Genomic DNA, 20,079 nt, shown 5'->3' on the forward strand with positions numbered 1-20,079 from the left:
CTTATTATTGTAGTTGAATACATTTAGAATATGAAAGTAGAGACTCACTTAACAATAAAACTCTCTTAATATAAAAGAAAAATAAGCATAACTAAAAAACGTTAAAAAAAAAGCCAACCACTGACTAGATGCCTGATTTGGGACACTCGGACACATGTTACGGGAATAAACTAGTTTTTGACTTGACCCTTTCCTTTTAATGTCAACAAAAGTACTAACAAATCTATATAAAAGAACATACAAAAAGGAAAACTACAAAAACGTTCAATATACATTAACAGTTTTAACTTGAAGTATGAATATGAAACAAAATGACAGACCAAACATGTTGCAACAATTGTCTTTACCAGTGTATAACACTAATAGTTATTGATAGCAAATTCAAACAAATTAACTACTGATGACTGATTGAGACTTGCTATGTTCTAATATCGGTGTCTTAACATGAATGCAGATTTCAGAAAACAACGTGTTTAGAAACCTGAATCGTCCATCAACTACTCATATCAGATTTTAGCCCTGAAACGAAATTTTACCCGGCAATGTATAATTGTCTTTTCATGTTTGCCTATTATATTCTCAACTTTGATGTTATGGGAGTTACTCAGTCCGAAATGATTTAACATCAATACAAGATCTTCCCCAAATAATAATCATTCAACCCATGATTGATTGTTGGTTGCTTTACGCCGCATGAGCACAAAAAGGCTATATCGCGGCGAGCATTCAACCCATACTTGTTGCATTGTATAAATTGTATGAAATTATATAAGGAGGGCGATAAATGTGACATAGTGCCTCTGGTTACTTAGGTTATGCATTTTAAGTTACTTTTCGGATACATATCTTTGTACAACATTTAATATTTTATCGTAGTACATGTATATAACGTCCTTTAAATTTCTTACCTAATCTACACTTCTTAAACCAAAGTTTTAAGTACAAATTTCATAAATTGAAAGGATTCGTCTCTATAGAAAAGAAGATGTGATATAAGTGCCTGTGAGACAACTATCCTTCTAAGTCACTATTTACAAAAAGTTCACAATTATAGGTCAAAGTAATGCCTTAACACGGAGCTGTGGCTCACATCGAACATCAAGCCATAAAGGGCCGCACAATGACTAGTGTAAAACAATCCAAACGGGAAAACCAACACACTAATCTATATAAAGAAATAGAAAGAACTGGTACGAACAACAACAAACGGCAACCACTGAACTGAGGCTCATGACTTAGAACAGGCTAAGATATTTTATATATCAAAGGTCCGACCTCTTTCAAGATTACAAGTTACATCATGATATTTTTGTATCGTTTTGATTTTGTAATAGCCACTATTATTAACGTATACTACATGAACTGATTTAAGTCGATATTATTGTGTCTATCAGAGGTCGACTATTTTTTTTTAGTTAAGTTTTTTTTGTTTTGGGGGGGATATGGTAGAAACAAATGAAAATGAGTAGGCACTCTGCCAAAAATTCTTCTGCCAATAACATTAGATGTTCATCTCCCATCCCATGTTTCAATCAGACAAGTGGTACTTAATAGAGAAAAGCCAACATGACAATTATATCTTATCCTATATGAGAGCCATATACTATTTGGTTTCTTGTTAAGCAGAATAGAATAGGAAAATCGAACAGTACTGTTCTATTAAAAAATCACATCAGTCAATCTAGAATAAAAGAAGTTAGATTCAAAGTTTGGATTTTGTGTCTAGTGTTTCAGAAGGGATTAGATTTTCAAAAGAGATGAACAAAATGTGTACGTCAGAGTAAAAGTTAAATTCTTTCTTAGATATTTAAATGTACGAAAGAAGTTACATTTGTCATAGGTTTTGTATACCGTCTCACCTTTTGTAACTTTTGAGTTCCTGGTATGAAAGTGTTTCTTGTCTGTTTGCCTTTTTTTGTTAGCCATGGCAGTGACAGTTTTTTTTTCGATCTATGAGTTTGACTGTCCATCTGGTATCTTTCGTTTTGGCCAACTAAAATTAATTAGTAGATTTTCATCCAAATTTTTGAAAAAAATGGGGCGGGTGGGAGGATCTTATTTATTAAATTTTATTTCATATGAAACTTTCTTGTCGCGTGTTATTCAATCATATATGCAAGTGTAATAATAAGCTTATATCATGTAAACACATCCATTAGGTATCGTGTATAACACAATAACAATCAAAACCAAGGAGTATCCAAAGACTAAAAAAAACCAAAAGACATTTACATAAACAGTTACAAATATTAAGTAGGAAACAACACAAACTCCACTAAAAACCAGGAATGAAATCAGGTGCTCCGGAAGGGTAAGCATTTCCTGCACCGTATACGGCACCCGTCATGTTATTCCTTTGTTCAGTTCGGTAATGATGGAAGGTTGTAATGACTGAGGAAGAATATCACTGAGATTATTATGATTTCTGACACACTTTTGTCATAATGGCCATCAGCTCATGATGGCAACTAGTCCAAATAATTATGACGTCTTGAAAGGCTATTATATTTTTTTCTTTGACGCCTTACTTCGTCGAAGTAAGGCGTCAAGACGTCATAATTATTTGGACTTGATGGCAACCATAAAATTTAGTGATGACCTCAATTTGATGATTCATAGACCTGTCTTGGTAACTTTTGAGAAAGCAGTATTCCCCGATCAACAAAATCAGCGTACTTTGAGCTATAGCTCGAGATCTAGAGTAACGTATCAATATTGAGACACATTTACTCCATTTACTTGCTGTTGCCGCTTTTTTCAAATTCGTAAATATATATCTCTGATTGGCAACTACTGTTTTACATGTAATTGCCGCTTTAGAGTAAACAGCAGAAATGTGAAGAAATGCTCTCTTCGGTTGGACTACCTACATCAAATTTATTTTGCTTTCTAAGATATGTTTTGTTGTCCTGATAAAAAAAAAATGAAGCAAATGCATTGGTATGCAACCCGAGTAGGATAAGTACAGAATAAAATGAAAACTCAAAGTGTTGAAATAACAGGGTTGGTCCTTATTGCAAGATGCAAATATAATTACAATGTAGAACATAAAGTTGTTTAATGACTCTATCGTGGGTATTGAGACAGAGGATGTTTGCTGTGGTTTTTTTTTTACAAAAAAAAGGAAAGGCATGGCTAAATTTATTTCTAAGAGCTTGCTGTAAATTAATAAATTAAAAATCATCGTATGTTTGTCGATTTTCTTAACTCAGTATACGGTTGTTAATCTAAAAAAAAATCATGCTTGTGTCAATTTCTTTATTCTAGTCAAATGTGTTCCACGATTTTGACACTTTTGGGTTTCCTTAACAGTCCAAATTTCTTGACACAAAGTCATTGCATAAATAAAATAAATCCAAGGTGTTTTATTACTCACATTCAACATTTGTGTCATTTGTGACATAGTGTACGGTAGTCCAAATAATTATGACGTCTGGCAAGGCTATTTTATTTTTTTTTTTTGGGACGTCGTAGGAAGCGTCCCAGAAAAAAAATTAGCTTTGCCAAATAATTATGACGTCTGGAAAGGCTATTTTATTATTTTTTTCTGGGACGTCGTAGGAAGCGTCCCAGAAAAAAAATAAAAAAGCCTTGCCAGACGTCATATCATAATTATTTGGACTAAGTGTACGGCGATTTGCGTTCTTGGACACAGCGTATTACTCGTTACCCGAATATTTCACGCCCTTCTCGTAATCAATCTTTATTCTTGGTAAATGATGTTGTCATCATAGATCAGCAGTATGTATCGACTTAATCATTCAGTTAGAATACTCTAAGCAAGGACGTATAACTATGTTAGTTATACGTCCTTCCTCTAAGAAATACGAAAACCGAAATCTGAAACAGGAAGTTTTACACGAAAGGAAATATCGACTATTACCGGTAACGGAAATGAACAAAATCCGGAAATCGTAATTTTTTTCAAAAATTAAAAAAAAATCGGGGTGGGCGGGGATGAAAATCTATCAATTAATTTTAATTGGCCTTTTCTTTGAAGTAATTTTTAACTATTTGTCTTTTCGTTGTCTTACCTTTTTGTAATGATATTGTCTGGTTATTTTTTACCATTAATGATTTGTTTACTCCCCACTTGGAAGCATTTCTCTTCTTTCAAAGATCTTTGAAATTGCTATTCACACTGCCCTATGAGGAGTTTGTTTCAAAATACCTCAAGAGCACTGCTTTGACCATTTATGTCAGAGGGTTGGAGGACCATTTCTATCGAAATGTTCATATAATGGGAATTACATGTTGCCCTTCTGTTAATATAGAAAATTGAAGTTTCTCATATGTACCCATTTTATCACTAAAACTGTAATACTTTTACTATAAACATCTGTAAGAAAAAATGTAACATAGAATAGAAAATTAAAATGCAATAGAATGTTTTTTAAAAGGTCAAGATATAGGACTGTCCAGCATATTTTCAACATTTATGGGTCTCGAACTTCTTAAGAGTTTTAACTTTCAATACACTTCTGTTATATCCCTCCCTTTACTTCAGGTTTTTCTTAAGAATTGAATTCGGCCGCTATCAATGTTTATCAATACTGGTTTATTTCCCAGGTTGTGTCTCTCTTAGATGAAACATAGGATATATACATGATATATGTGAACCAATTGTACAAAACAAAATATCAATTTAACAAAAGGGGGCGTATTTGGTGAAACAGCTTTAATTAAAAAGCGCAATGTATACTTCCATTTATCTGTTTATTCCAATAGAAAAATCTTCTTTTAAAGAAACTACTTTTTTCACTATACTACTTATTTATTAGAACAATAGTCTTAAAGAAATAATTACATGTACTATTAGTTTACAGTAGATTTGAAGCCCCCTCCTCAACCAAGTTTTAATTTTAAAGAATTTGAAAACATTGCATATAAGTATTGTCAGCTTACTCTATGTGCATGTTTTCTGATATTCAATGTCTAGAACCTACATGAAACTACGCTGATAATAATATATTTAAAGCATTTCAAAATATTATTAACTTTTTAAATTATTTAATCATACCAACATTCAACAATGTATAAAGTATCTTTCCAGTTCACATCTTACAATTTATCTATTAAAATTCCCAGTTTCTGCCTCAGATGGTAAATTTAGAAAGATTATCACAATAATATCCTATCTTACCATATATCTATTAACAAAATATGGTACATATATGAATTAAAAGTATTGATGCAAAATAAGTGTGTATTAAGGCCCAGGATTTTATCAATCTTCATGAAATACTTATAAAACTCATATTTCATTTGATTTTTATTTAAAAAAATCGGATGAAAAACCATGTTATCTTTTTCCAACCAATGGTGTTAATTGGAAGCTAAAAAAAACATAAGAGTTGTCTTTCTTCGAGTATCATGTGTGTTGTCTCTGTTAACCAGTGGCTTAGATGCATTAATCTGAAATTTTTAAATACACACATAAATCCAAAAGGCACATATATCCTCAATGTCAAGTCAAGGGGATATATGAGATAAACACTGCTTGGGGTGTGCGTTGATGAGGAAATCTTATACATGCATCTCTCAAATACATTAAATTCAACATATTTAAAAATATTCTTTATTTCTATCTTTTATATGCTTTGTGCAAAAATTCTTCGAATCAAAACAACAAATAGCGATACACAATAAGTACATATTAGAAAACTTTTGAAAATAGTCTTTTAACTGAAAATATATTTCATAGATATAAGAAGATGTGGTATGAGTGCGAATTACACAACTTTTCATCCAAGTCATAATTAGTAAATAGTAGAAGGTTATAGGTCAAGGTATAGCCTTCAATACGAAAAACGAAGCCTTGGCTCACACCGAACAACAGTATATAAAGGGACCCCAAAATGACTAATGAGATACAAACAGGAAAACCAACGGTCTAATCTATATATATAAAAAAAAACAGAAACACCAATAAATCACATCAACAAATGACAACCACTGAACAACAGGTTCCCGACTTAGGAGTCAGGTGCAAACGAATACAGCGGGTTTAAATGCTTTAACAAATGCATACCTCCACTCTTATTTGAAGTAGTGATGTAATATCACAATATCGAAAGACACACTATAAATATTAAAGTATAAAATGAAATGGCTTAACTCAATCAAAAACATGTATTCACAAAATCAAATAAACTTAAACGGAAAGAATTAATTTGATCTATGACACACTATAATACAGTATTAATAAAATGGTGATTTGTAAACCTGAATTATTAAAATCATTTTTACATAATATATAGGTCCGATTCATTGACGGGCTTGTCTCTGGTAATGTCCTTTTTGGTTTAATGGCTCTTTCAACGTTATATTATGTTTTATACCGTCAAATGGTTTAGCATAGAGCATCACCGAATCATCTTAATGATGATACCCTCGGGGACAAACCTCCACTAGTAGCGGCATCGACCCAGTGGTTGTAAATAAACTCATCCTATATACCAGGAGTAATATTTTATATGCCATGACGTGCGTTTTGTCTACAAAAGACTCATCATTGACGCTTGAATAAAAAAGGTTAAAAAGACCAAATGAAATACGAATTTGAAGAGCATTGACAATTGAAGCTCTTCCACAATCCAGTGCCCAATACAAACAAGTTCATATATTTTGTTTATTGTATTAAAATTGAATTTTTACTACAACTAAAGCATGTTGACATGGCTAAACTTTTAGTTATGAACTTATCAACACAAAACTATAAACTTTTTTATAGACCTTAAACGAGCACCTTAGTGTGTAGAATCGTGTTGTGACATGAAATCGACATCGGACTACATCTATAGTTGTTGCTATATTACGAAGGTTATACGGTGTAATTCTGCTGCGCAGTTTATTTCATTTCATCAGCCGACAATAACTGACATTTGATCAAGTATTTTCCGTTTAGATTTTTTCTTTGATTTCGGTATTTTTGTTAAAAAATATATATAATGTTTGCTGTATTGCAACTTTAATGTACACATGTACTATTACGAAAACGTTCACCACTTGTGCAATTTCAAATAATTAACCATAATTTTCATCACTTATGCAATTGCAAATAAGTTATCACGATTTGTTTGTCATTACCCTTAACAATCTTTAATATATTATTTAGGTATGCTCGATGTATTTTTTGACTGGATAAAGAGAACAAAATAAGCAAATGGGTTTATCATGATTCATGCATATCAACATTAAGATACATGTAATACGTTAAAAGTTTATAAGTATTATCATTTGGATATTTACAGAGATGTTCATAGGCCCTTATATATTATCAAATGGATAACAAATGTTAAAAACAAAAATCAAATTACTTGATCGGTTGTTTTGATATTCATTTAATTTATGCTGCGTGCATGTATATTGATATTGTACAAATGCGTGACCTAAAATAAGGTTAGTAAGATCATATGGGAGCCTATAGACAATACGTGCAGTTTCTGAGAGAAAAAAAACATGTGGTTAAACTACTTTTGGAATGTATGCTGAACGGAGTTTTGATGGTCAGTGCAAAAATATTTTAGAAAATCTAATTAGAATTGTGATTTTCAGGGTAATGACAAATGTTTTACCAAAAGTAATAACGGCTGTCGACATCTTGCCAAATATGTTCTTCTTCACACAATTGACTAAGAACCTCTACCAACAAAACAAACGAAATATAGAGGTTTTTTATGCGAAACATGTAAGACAAGGTCTTCCAGATAAGCAAAAAAGCTTTAGGGTATAGTTTCGTCTTTTAATGTTTTAGTTTTGAGTGTTAAAAGTGAAAAGCAAGAATGTTGTATCAGGGCAAAATAGTATGTTCTGCTTTAAAAAGAAGATACAAAGATAAAAAAAAAAAATCCTATGTGTAGAGATAGCTATCAAAGGTACCAGGATTATAATTTAGTACGCCAGACGCGCGTTTCGTCTACATAAGACTCATCAGTGACGCTCAAATCAAAATCTTTATAAAGTCTTCCGCCAGAGCATTGAGGATCCAAAGAGACCGTGTATATCTAAGTCAAACATACCGTAGTTAACCTTGGTTGTCGAACTTGAAAATGTAGAATTGTTAAGTAATTTTAAGGTTTCCAATATATTGAAAAAAATTACAAATGAATAACACAAACTTGTTCTTATAACAATGTTTCTTCTTTGGAACAGTTATATAACAAGATATATCTAAAAATTTCAAAAATAATTAATATTATGCTTGTTGTAGACCAATTAAGTTTCTTCACATTGATACAAAAATTAAAAAAAGAATAATTTTGTCTTTTAAATGTTTTGATTCCAGCCCCACTGAATCGCTTCTTTTACAAAATGGTATACGTATTGTTATCTTTGGTGAGTTTGTTCAAATCGTTAGAAGTAACTAAACATAAAACTCAAAATGTTGAGTTAAAGTCAAGCACCTATTCCGACGAAAGATCATCTCATTATACTATCAAGACTTCCAGACATGTTATCATTGTTGTATTTAGAAGATGGCAGGGATCTCCATGGATGAAAATTGAACGATGGAGGAACTTTCACCATTACAAACCGTGTCTATTCTGTACAGTGTAGCGCGATCGGAAGTATTTCATCCCTCCATACAAGGAATGGTGAACATGCTAAATCATTGCTTATTTAAATTATATTTTTTTGAATTTTCATTATAGAATTCGAAGTATCAATATTTTCATTTATTGCTATTTTTAACCTTTCAAATGCCAAATCTTCATGGTCCCCCCTTAGTCGAGAATGACCAAAAGCTGTCATGAAGGTCCCCATGTAGATTTCTTATATTGTTGGTAATTGTTATGGGGGTTAAAAATCATATGATGTGGAGCTTATTTTTCATGGACACTGTCAAATTCAGAACCCATTACCGGTATGGCTGATTTGCAGCAACAACAAAACGATTCGTACGGGTTATGTAAAAGGTTAAAGAGATTTGTAAAGCAAACATTGACAAATGAAAATGTTTTAATGACTTTATCTGACAAATTGATCTTCGAGTATGAATAGAAACCGGAAACGCGGATGTATCAATTTGATTGTAATATACGAAATGAATTCGGAATTACGATACGATATTTCTTTACAGGAAATATTTAAGTTTTTACTTTTAAACTTTTAAAGTAATTCTAAATTATCGTTACAGCAGTACTCGAGTTATTTGCAATGCAATAATATTTACTGTTTTGCGTCTTATTTTGTACTTCTTAAAAAGGGGGATGCTGATTGCGTAAGTCAAAATAAAGCACGTGTTCGACTTGTTAAACTGTTTTCTTTGTAACTGGATTATTAATTAATTTATTTAATCCAAATTATCATAATCATTTGCTGAAACTTAGTTGATTAATTCGACAAATAGATCGTCTATCCGCAGATAGTATTCTCCTGTCTGTTTTGTTGATCTACCTGTACAAGCTCAGGTACAAGTGATTAGCGATCTTAATCCGGATATCCCCCAGGCGTTAGAACTGTATTGGATTATAACATAAAAAGCCTAAAAGGTTATGCAATTACATGCATTTGATTATAATTGATAAAAAAAAATGGCGTCGGGCTGCAAAAAATGATGAAGTTTTGAACGATGGCGGAAGACAATTTAACGATGGCGCAAGACACTTTAACGATGGCGCAAGTCATTTGACGATGGCGCAAGACATTTGAACAATGGCGGGGCGCCATCGTTAAACAGGCCATGGAGATCCCTGGATGGTACATTTTATATTGTTATTTATCCGATTTATTTGGTGTATATCTTAGTATATTGGTAATGGTTTATGATGGTCATTGATATTCTGAGACAACCTATTATGAAATATAAGTCTCAACCTAACTCAGTGTTACTTTTACGTTGATATAAACAAAGCAACAATGGTAAATTTAATGGTAGGTTGACTATTCAACGCCTTTCCTGACTATCGAAACTAACTAGGATATGATAAGTCTCCTGGTAGAACATGATCTGCTAACCCTGCTGTATTATCTATTTGATGGGATTCAATTATGATACAATATAGAATTGAGAATGGAAAGGAGGAATATGATATGTCAAAGAGACAACAACCCGACAATCCCGCACACATAGGTTGTCCTCAGCTGGTCCCTGTATTAAATTGTGTTCTAGTTCAGTGACAAATGGTCGACATATTTAACTCCAAAACATATAAATGAATTAAAATTTTAAAAAAAAACATACAAGACTAACAAAGGCAAGAGGCTTTCGATCAGGGACATACGCAAAAATGTGGCGGGTTAAACATGTTTGATAAGTTCTCAATACTTCTTCTATACCTCTATTCAATGTAGCATAAAGAAACACATACCAATACGCTCAGTAAAACTCAGCTTAATAAAATGCCTTTGAAAAAGTACTTGTAAGTATTTTTTTCTGCTGAAGTTTATGATAAAAAAAATCATAACATGTATTTTTTCATATCAAATATGCACGTATTACAATCCATTGGTCAGTATCACCTATCAAGCATTAAGCTCTTTGGCTAAAAATACATTTGCTACTAGTATGCAAAATGCCATGTAATTATCTGATATGTGTTTTTGTATGCTAGGTTACCACACATATTTACTTCTTTCAATCAGTTTCTACAATATAAGTTGACAAGAATCAAAACGGAACATTTCAGTACATATCAGATCATGTTAAAGCAAGTATTTTTTTAGTTTTTTACACGATATCAAATATTTCTCTTTTCATAAAAAACGGACAGACAAAATAAAACATATAATCAGTGTTTAAGGTACACATTCGTAACATAATTGTTGAAATCTCGATTGTGAATATATTTTTGGAGCTTATCTTTCGACACGATTTGTCTAGATATGTATAGAGTGGTTTATGAGCATTTTAAACTTTGTGAAGTCTGAACCCTGCCAGGCTATATAGATCGTGTGGTCATACTATATGAATCACGTGTTAGTCGGTGCTGCTTGTCCTTGAATGTCGTCTTATTTCGAGATAAATGGTTGGTGTTGTCTGTTTTAATGTATATCTAGTTGGAAATTATAATTCAGGGATTCAGTTACCACAAAATTACTTCAAACTATTACCAAAATGTTTATGGAATAAAAGATCTTGTTTGGAAGTGTCATTGTGGTTCATACATAATTTGTATTGCTTCCTAGATGTTGTACGTCCTTTCGATATTTTTACATGTTAAAATTGGAAATTTCACAAGTTCACAGACTGTTAACACCCTCTCTACATTAAGTCGTTTGGTGTCCTTACTAATATTCTGTCTAGGAAAACCTTAGTTTTGAAAAGTTGTATTTGAGCTTTCGTCACCTTTTGGCACTACGAGTAGCATAAGGTTTATGTCTCTATCTTTTATATATTTTGTACAAATTTGATAGTCAAGCATTTTTTCAATTGATTTTAATAATTCATTGTGGTTGATGAATGTTCTTTACTCTGTAATGTTAGGTGGATCTCTAACAAACATATCAATAAACCAAAGCGTACCTGTTCCAATTTTGTAGCCTCAATTCTAATGGGTGCTCTTGGTAGCTATCTGTGATTTTCTTTTTTTATTCGATTAACATTGCATTTCTTTTTTTTTCTTTTTGTTTCATAACAATATTTTTTTTTTTTTTTTTTTTTTTTTTTTATTTCCTGTATAACCTGCATGACTTTGCAGCGTATTGTACAATATTGGTAGCTCATTGATGAAGCTTTTACGTATTTCTATTAATTGTCACTTGGTTTCTAATCTAAAGTTGTCTTTTTCAAACTTTATTTCTGTATAAGTATCGATTATTTGGTTGTAAGCATATTGATATATTTTTTATATCGATATGCAGACAACCAGAGAATCGATGTATTAATTATATTTGCTTGTTTTGCATGATAGAAACAAGTGATATGATCATTCAGAAAACCAGAAAATGGCTTGGGTAAAATATATCAACGTCGGTTTGTTTAGAATGACGTCAGTGATATTATTGGGTCAAAGCTGTAAGACAAAGTCAACATATTTAACGTTACAAGCCGTTATAAGAGATAACTGGAGAGAAACAGATAGTGGGACGACTGATAGATTGTAATATCAAAAAATTTTACTAAATCATTTGATGATTTTGATATATCATTTCTTCATACGTATGACAAGATCTGGTGCAGGTTAGATTAAAGAAAATGCTTCTATTTAGTGTTAATATCACAAGCTTAATTATTAAAGCACACAAAAAAGAATACTTGGGCTAAGCTGTTATGGTGTTTTAATCAAGCATGTTGTTAAAATATAAGAATATAATGATTAAGCATACTTTTTATAGTGTAAGAATAAAATACAATATTACATTCAGAAAGCATACACTGTTTAAGAATGTTATATGTTAGGGGTATGTCATTCGATGATAGTTGAACATATATAATAAGTCTATCTCTTGATAAATTGGCTAATTGAGTCGTCAAAATTCTGAAACCACGGTTTGGTGCACGGAGCAGTTTCAGTACCAGAATAAAGTGATGTGAATTGTTGGTCCCTGTAACTTACAATATTCGCCTTTTTATCGATATCCCACTTGTGGAAAAATTTATTTGCCTTAGGTGCATCGGGCGAATATCCAGTTCCATAACTCAGATCTTTGATAAAATCAGCCTGAAAGTCAATTTGTTCATTGTTTCCTTTCAAGCCTCTGCATCTCTGTACCCATTTCTGTGCTTCTTTCTTCATTTCTTCACAATTCGTTAGTTTGTTTGGTAACGTGTCCGTGATATACCTAAATAAATACAGAAAAGAAATATAACAGTTATTTACGTATCATGTGTATTTTATTTTCTATATATTGTTTATTACACAACCATTTCGAGGAATATTAATTAAAGGTCTTAAAAAATCAGATAAATTCTAAAGGCAACTTTGCTTGGGCATGTTGGGTGAGTTAAATCACTCTAATACAGAGTCACTGGCTACAAGGCTTAATATTAAAAACGGTCAACTACTGTCTAATTTATTAAACATGCATTTCGAAACAATAAAAACAATGGTGTGTCATACCTGCATATCCAGAGCCCCTGTGCATCAAACATTGTGAAAGAGAAAAACTGGTCCTGAACTCCCATGTAAAACAGTTTCTTGTTACCTTCTTGTAACCACAGGGATCCCTTGTATAAGCCAGCAGGATATAAAGTACGGGATGAAGACAGACGTAAATTATCCTCCAAAAATGGGAATTTGTACTTGTAACCAGTGCTCAGGATGATTGAATCAACTTCAGTAGAACTGCCATCAAGAAAGTGTACAACTTTGCCTTGAATTTTCTTGACTAATGGCCTTTCTTCAATTCCAACTGGCCATTTAAAATTCATTGGACTCGATCTATAAGACGTCACAATACTTGTGGCCCCAAATTTAAGACATTGCAACGCTATGTCCTCTGCCGAATACTTTGCTCCAACAACCAACACACGCTGACCTTTGAACTGTGTAGCGTCACGAAAGTCATGTGAATGTATTATTCTCCCAGGAAAGGTCTCGATGCCTTCAAAGTATGGTTTGTCTGGAGTGTTGAATATTCCTACGGCAACGATCACGTGAGTGAAATTGGTGTCGAATGTCTGACCTGTCTTCAGATTTTCAGTTGTTACTGTAAAGTCATCTGACTTTTTGTTGTACCTCACATATCTTACTGCAGTGTTCCATTTGATAAACCGTTTTATATCTGATTTGCTTTTCTTGACAAGCCTGCCTATAAGAATAATTTTAAATTAACGGATGAATTAAATTGAGAATGGAAATGGGGAATGTGCCAAAGAGACAACAACCCGACCATAGAAAAAAACAACAGCAGAAGGTCACCAACAGGTCCTCAATGTAGCGAGAAATTCCCGCACCCGGAGGCGTCCTTCAACTGGCCCCTAAACAAATATATACTAGTTCAGTGATAATGAACGCCATACTAATTTCCAAATTGTACACAAGAAACTAAAATTAAAATGATACAAGACTAACAAAGGCCAGAGGCTCCTGACTTGGGACAGGCGCAAAAATGCGGCGGGGTGAAACATGTTTGTGAGATCTCAACCCTCCCCCTATACCTCTAGCCAATGTAGAAAAGTAAACGCATAACAATACGCACATTAAAAATATTTCAAGAGAAGTCCGAGTCTGATGTCAGAAGATGTGACCAAAGAAAATAAACAAAATGACAATAATACATAAATAACAACAGACTACTAGCAGTTAACTGACATGCCAGCTCCAGACTTCAATTAAACTGACTGAAAGATTATGATTTCATCATATGAACATCAGGCACAATCCTTCCCGTTAGGGGTTTAACATCATACCATCATAACATATATGAGAAGAACATAACCCGTGTCATGCCAACAACTGGTTTTTGAATAAATATGTTTATTTCCGATGCAAAGACCCTATAAGATGAATGTGTAGTTTTAAGGAAAATGTACCTAAGTGATCATCCTTTTTTAAAGTCAACTTGTAAATACCCTCTCGCTACTTGCAGTTTTCAATATATATATATGATTCCCACCAGGAAATTGAAACACAAATATTGACGGGTTTTTTTTTCTTAAGGCGTGCCATTAAAAACTAGCTATTAACTTAGTTATAAGATAAAATCTTCATTTTTTAACTATTTTCTTGTCCATACTGCATGCGTATATAGTTCATTTAAAGTTTTCCTCCGGGGTCATACTGCCACCTCCTCGTATAATGGTGCATCGAATACAAGTATGGTGCACAGGGTGATCTTAAAGCTGGTCTTACGTTCCTTCGCCGTATTATTATATGCGTAATTTCCCAAAAATTCCTTGTACAGTATTCTCGCACATTTCATCGTTGCTAAGTTAGCATTTATATTACTGTTCACATCGCTACCCCGTATCAATATATATATTCTGCTTTTCTAAGACCTGTTTATTCATCGAATGTTGCATTACCGAATGTTTATGCCCGCACAACTGTCAAAATGTTAAAATATATCAACGACCATCAACAGCTGTTCGTATGTCAATACTGGGGTCATCACAATTTAATAAAGAATTGAATGCTTCTTTGTGCAACTTCATTGGGATGTAAAAACGTTGATCGAAGTACATTTTGTATGAAGCGCAGAAGCGCTTTATTCTAAATATGTGCGCACGGTCAACGCTTTTTCAACCCTATGAAGTTACACAAAGAAGCATTCAATACTTCTAATCACACATTTTAGCTAGTATCATGAAAACACGATTTTTATAAAGTTTTTATTTAATTTACCTGTGCACTTTATTGTGGGACCTCGTGTCATCATGAATGATCAATTTTATTGTGTAATGAAGTTAGTTAAGGAATAACATGAGATTGCAGTGTAGCCAATAAGAATAACGTATTATAATGAAACATACAATCTAATGTTATTATAAGGAAATAAAACATTAAACTGTTAAAAAAACACCGATCAAATTAAAAGCAATAATACCTTCCAAATAATCTCTCATAGCCGGTCGTGGAAGAAACGATGGTATTGCTTTTCCAAAGTGATCAGTAAATGTATAGTACGGATATTCTAGACCTTCTTTCGGCCCGTTAGACCATAGATGTTTGTACATACCACCATGACATGGTTCTCCAAATTCATCAGTTCCTAGAATAGCAAAAAGTGTAAATAATGGCGAAAGTAGTATGTCGATGTTCAATAGTTGTAAATCGATTTAACTGAAACAAATACAGGTCACAAACTGAAACTAAGGGAAACACATCAACTCCAAATGGAAAACAATGGAACAACATAAACACCTAACTGTTTAAAACAAATAACAGTTAATAATAATACATTATTATATGTATTCGAAATATTATAGGAAGCAATATAAGGTTGAAACAAAAGAATACAGTTATTACGGTGCATGTGGAGTAGGATCTACTTACTCTTACAAGTACCTGCAATCACCCGTAGTTTATAGTCGGGTTGGTTTTGATTAGCCTTTATCTTTGTATATGTTATGATTTATATACTGTTGTTTGTATTTTCATCTTTTTCTTATTTAGCATCGAGTTGATAATTTATTTTCGACTCATGAGATTGAATGTCCCTTTTAAACCCTTTGTCTCTCTTTCGAACACACTTGATGAATTTTTTTTTCAATGCTATTTTAAGAATGTATAATTTTTGCATGTAATGTATGCAGTATAATAATTTCGAAAACATAAAACATTTTTTTTTAAAGAATTATGCTTTATAACATACCTTCTTTAGGGTCTATGGGTTCGTTATGTAAGTTAATTAAATAAATGCTGCACTTTACTTGGACGACTGATTATATTATTCGTTGCACGTCAGAATGACGTTTCGCATAAAATTTATTTGCATGACGGGTGATGTATACAAAGTGGAGGGTCAATCACCACGCCGATACAACTGGTTTGAAGTTGTTTATATTATTTCTAAAAAATTATTTCTAACGATAAAAAGTAAATACATTGTACTGTGACTTGAGACTAATCGAACATCTGTAATTTGATGGTATTTTTAATTCTTCGTCAGTTTTAAAGACGAATCACACACTAAAATTGATTTGTATCGTATTGTGTTTTTTTTTTCTGTTTGAACCTTAACATTATTTTTAAAAAAAGATAATACAGTCGAAGAAACTAATTGACGTATGTTAGAATGACATTTTTCTTGATAAGGATGATAATCTGAACAGGCAAAATAAGATATGTTACGGGATAAATTATTACCAGTCATCCATGTAAAGTTCCAAAGTCCAAGCCACGTGTCGCTTTTCTCGTAGCAGACAACTTCCGTCGCAGAATCGCTGATCTGGTCAAAGTGAAATAATGCTGAGGTACCACAAGGCCCTGCTCCAATGATACAGACTTTCCTTTTACTTGCCATTGTCTTCCTTAAGAAATATGGACCAACAACAGCAAATCGGTAAAATTTTTGAAATAAATTGAAATCTTATAATCGTAAAAAATATGTTGGCTATTGAGAATTTCATTCATTATCCCCTCTTGTCCTATTCCCGTATAAGCTTCTGAAGGTACGTATGCGTTATTTTAAGTTACTCTTACTTAAAATCTCAAACCGTTCAAATATAAAAATAGTATTTTGCTTACAAGTTTTATTTTTTGTTTTAAAATTTGTTCAATTGATAATAGCGTCAAAAGTCATCGGCTGTCCTTCGGCGGATTTGTTTGTTAATATACAAAATAGAAATTATTGTTAGTAGTATTAACGGATTGGTTTCATAATACAATACAATAAAATTGGTGAGCGATCAGTTCCTCATAAGTGCTCACAGTTACTTAAACGTTCAGTTTTCTATTTATTGTCATTTTTCCCGACCGTGCAAGGGCTGTATAGCCAGTCAAGGTAGTTAAAAACTTCCATTTGTTGTTATCATATTTATGTTTAAAAGTTCCTGCGAGAAGCAAAATCTATATTAGAGTATCGTTAGTTATTTACCGAGTAATCTAGAATAGTAATGATTAAAATTTGGATAAGCATGGACAGGGAAAATGTAATTTACTGTATATGGTTCCCTGTTTTTGTGTTTGAGTTTCAAATGATTTCATTTCAATTCATTGTAGTAATTTCCTTTTGTTGGCTTAAAAACCTTACCTAAATGGGGACAAAAATCATAGAAAACGACATCATACTTTTCAACCTATCTGATTTACAAAGACAGATTTCCCCAAATTACCGTAAAGCGGATTATTTTCGCAGGGTGTAAATTTAAGCTTATTTTCACGGATAGAACACAATCGTAAAAATAAATCCGCTAATATAAAGTTGTACATGCAAAGGTATCGATAAAAATTTGAAACCGACAAAATAATAACCGCCAAAAATAGTTCGTATACCTTTTTCAATGAAAATCGCGAAATGTTACACCCGCGAAAATAACCCGCTATACGGTATTTCTGCAAAAATGACACAAAAAGCTGCATAAAATTTCAATAAATAAACACACATCGAAACTTTTGTTTACTCAAACAAGTAACTAGCAAACATGATCTTAAAACAAATCAATGACAATACAACATACTTTTCAACTTACTTGATTCCAAAAGTTAGTGTCACTTATATTTTATCTGCAGAAATGATACAAGAGGTTATTTTAAATTTCCTTAAATACATATCCCATCTCAACTTTGAACCATTTTTCAGTGCATGATTTCATCTTAGGTCAGTAATGTTATTTTTCACTTTACAGACTAGACAGATTATATTATTTTGCCCTTAACAGACTAGACAAGTATTTCCAGTGTTAAATTAATGAATAGATAATGTCAAGGCCACAGTTATAGTTGTGTTTGAATCTGTATCACGTAGAATCACGTGAATCACGTGAATCACGTTGGCTATTCGGTGGTTTGATCAGTTTGAATCTCCCTCTGGGATATTTCACCTTTCTTTAAACAAGGAAAATAAGGATTATTTAGTGACACTTAACCTCACGCAGGAAAAAAAACGAAGATGTGGTACGATTTGATGATATAACTTCTCACCAGAGATCAAATGATGTATCTGTTTGCTTCAATCTTTGTTTGCATTTCTTATCTTAGGTCCGAGTACACAGTTATTTCATAGTGCAATTCTTTTAGACAATAAATGGAAATAAAAAAATCCCACTTGCACTTTCTCAATAATATTTTTTACAGTGTGATGTACTACTTTTGGGACAAATTATATATCATTTTTAGATAACTTCATCGACTCTAACACCAAATATGGACAATTGTATGTAAAAGGGGGGGTTTGAATTCTTTTGACAGCTTCCCAAATGCTAATTTTTAACCTTTTTTAGTTGGACTTTACTTTAAAATATCATGAATAATTTTTTCACAGTGTAATTTTATCCCACTTCTTACTGTTTGAGACATAAAACATGAAGAAATAAATTTGGAGGGTTATAAAAAAATTCGCCAGTAACACACTGTCAACACAAGGGACTATATTTTTGGACAACGAAAATCAGGGACGATCACTGTGTACTCGGACCTCTAAGTGCAGCCTCTTAAGCGAAACAGATGTAAATAATGTTTTTAATGCTCTGGTTTGATTCAGTTTCAACTTATTTTCTATCTCAATAGAGCGAGTATGCTATCAAGAGACCGACAATTCGATACTATAAGAACAAGAAAAAACTCATTGTGTATCAAAAACAAACTTTTTAAAAGCCTTGACATACTAGATATAAAAAGAAGATGTGGTTTGATTGCCAAAGAAAAACTCTCCACAAAACCAAATGACACAGAAATTAACAACTTAACAACTATAGGTCACCGTATGGCCTTCGACAATGAGCAACGCCCATACCGCATAGTGAGCTATAAAAGGCCCCAAAATGACAAATGTAATACAATTCAAACACAAAAACAATCGGCATTATTTATGTACAAACAATGAACGAAAAAAGATATGTAACACATCAACAAACGACAACCACTGAATTATAGTCTCTTGAATTGGGAGTCTACAACAATTCAGGTGACAGCCAACGGTCAGATTTATGATAAATTAATGAATGAATAAAACTATGACAGACAGATACCAAGGATTATCATGGAATTATAATACTAGTAACCTTACGCTTCATATGTGTTAAGGTGTTAATATTTAAAAATATGGTACAATACTCATTCTAATGAAACAACGTGTGTAACGTAGACGTTCATTTTGATTTGATAACACCACTTATTCTTATGGCGTTTTCTGCTAACGTGTCGACAGTAAACTTCTTTGCGACCATCAAATCATTAGTTGGTGCCGTCGGAGATTGCAAACAATACAGTTATCTGCTTTTTGTTTTACCTTATTAATCTTTGTTGAATTTGTATTTTTCGAGGAGAAAAAAATTGGCAGCATTTAACTTTGTTTCTTATATGCTGACATACTAATAAAATTAATGAATTGTCCGTCCTTGACATTTAATTTTGATCTTAGGGAAACTGCCCAGCGCGAATATTTTAGATCAGATGATACATTTCATATTGTATACTTTCAAATTGGACATAATTAAGTGTGAAGGAACAGAAGTGAGTTGGGTGCATTAAAAATTGTTATCATGGTAAATGTCATTCCTCTTTTCCACTTTTAGTTTATCAATGATTATTA

General features: G+C 32.5%; 1 protein-coding gene across 1 annotated transcript; it reads right to left on the reverse strand.

Annotated features, from left to right (window-relative positions):
* Window positions 1-12,215: 12,215 nt before the first annotated feature.
* LOC143055305 (trimethylamine monooxygenase-like) lies at window positions 12,216-16,895 on the reverse strand. The gene is made up of 4 exons (XM_076228441.1): window positions 16,695-16,895; window positions 15,433-15,597; window positions 13,005-13,695; window positions 12,216-12,726 (listed from the first exon to the last, which is right to left on the reverse strand). Exons 1-4 carry the CDS (start codon window positions 16,849-16,851, stop codon window positions 12,384-12,386), a joined length of 1,356 nt encoding a protein of 451 aa, XP_076084556.1. The 5' UTR covers window positions 16,852-16,895; the 3' UTR covers window positions 12,216-12,383.
* Between the last annotated feature and the right edge of the window lie 3,184 nt (window positions 16,896-20,079).

The sequence above is a fragment of the Mytilus galloprovincialis genome, chromosome 12 (assembly GCF_965363235.1).
Source record: "Mytilus galloprovincialis chromosome 12, xbMytGall1.hap1.1, whole genome shotgun sequence".
Taxonomy (NCBI): domain Eukaryota; kingdom Metazoa; phylum Mollusca; class Bivalvia; order Mytilida; family Mytilidae; genus Mytilus; species Mytilus galloprovincialis.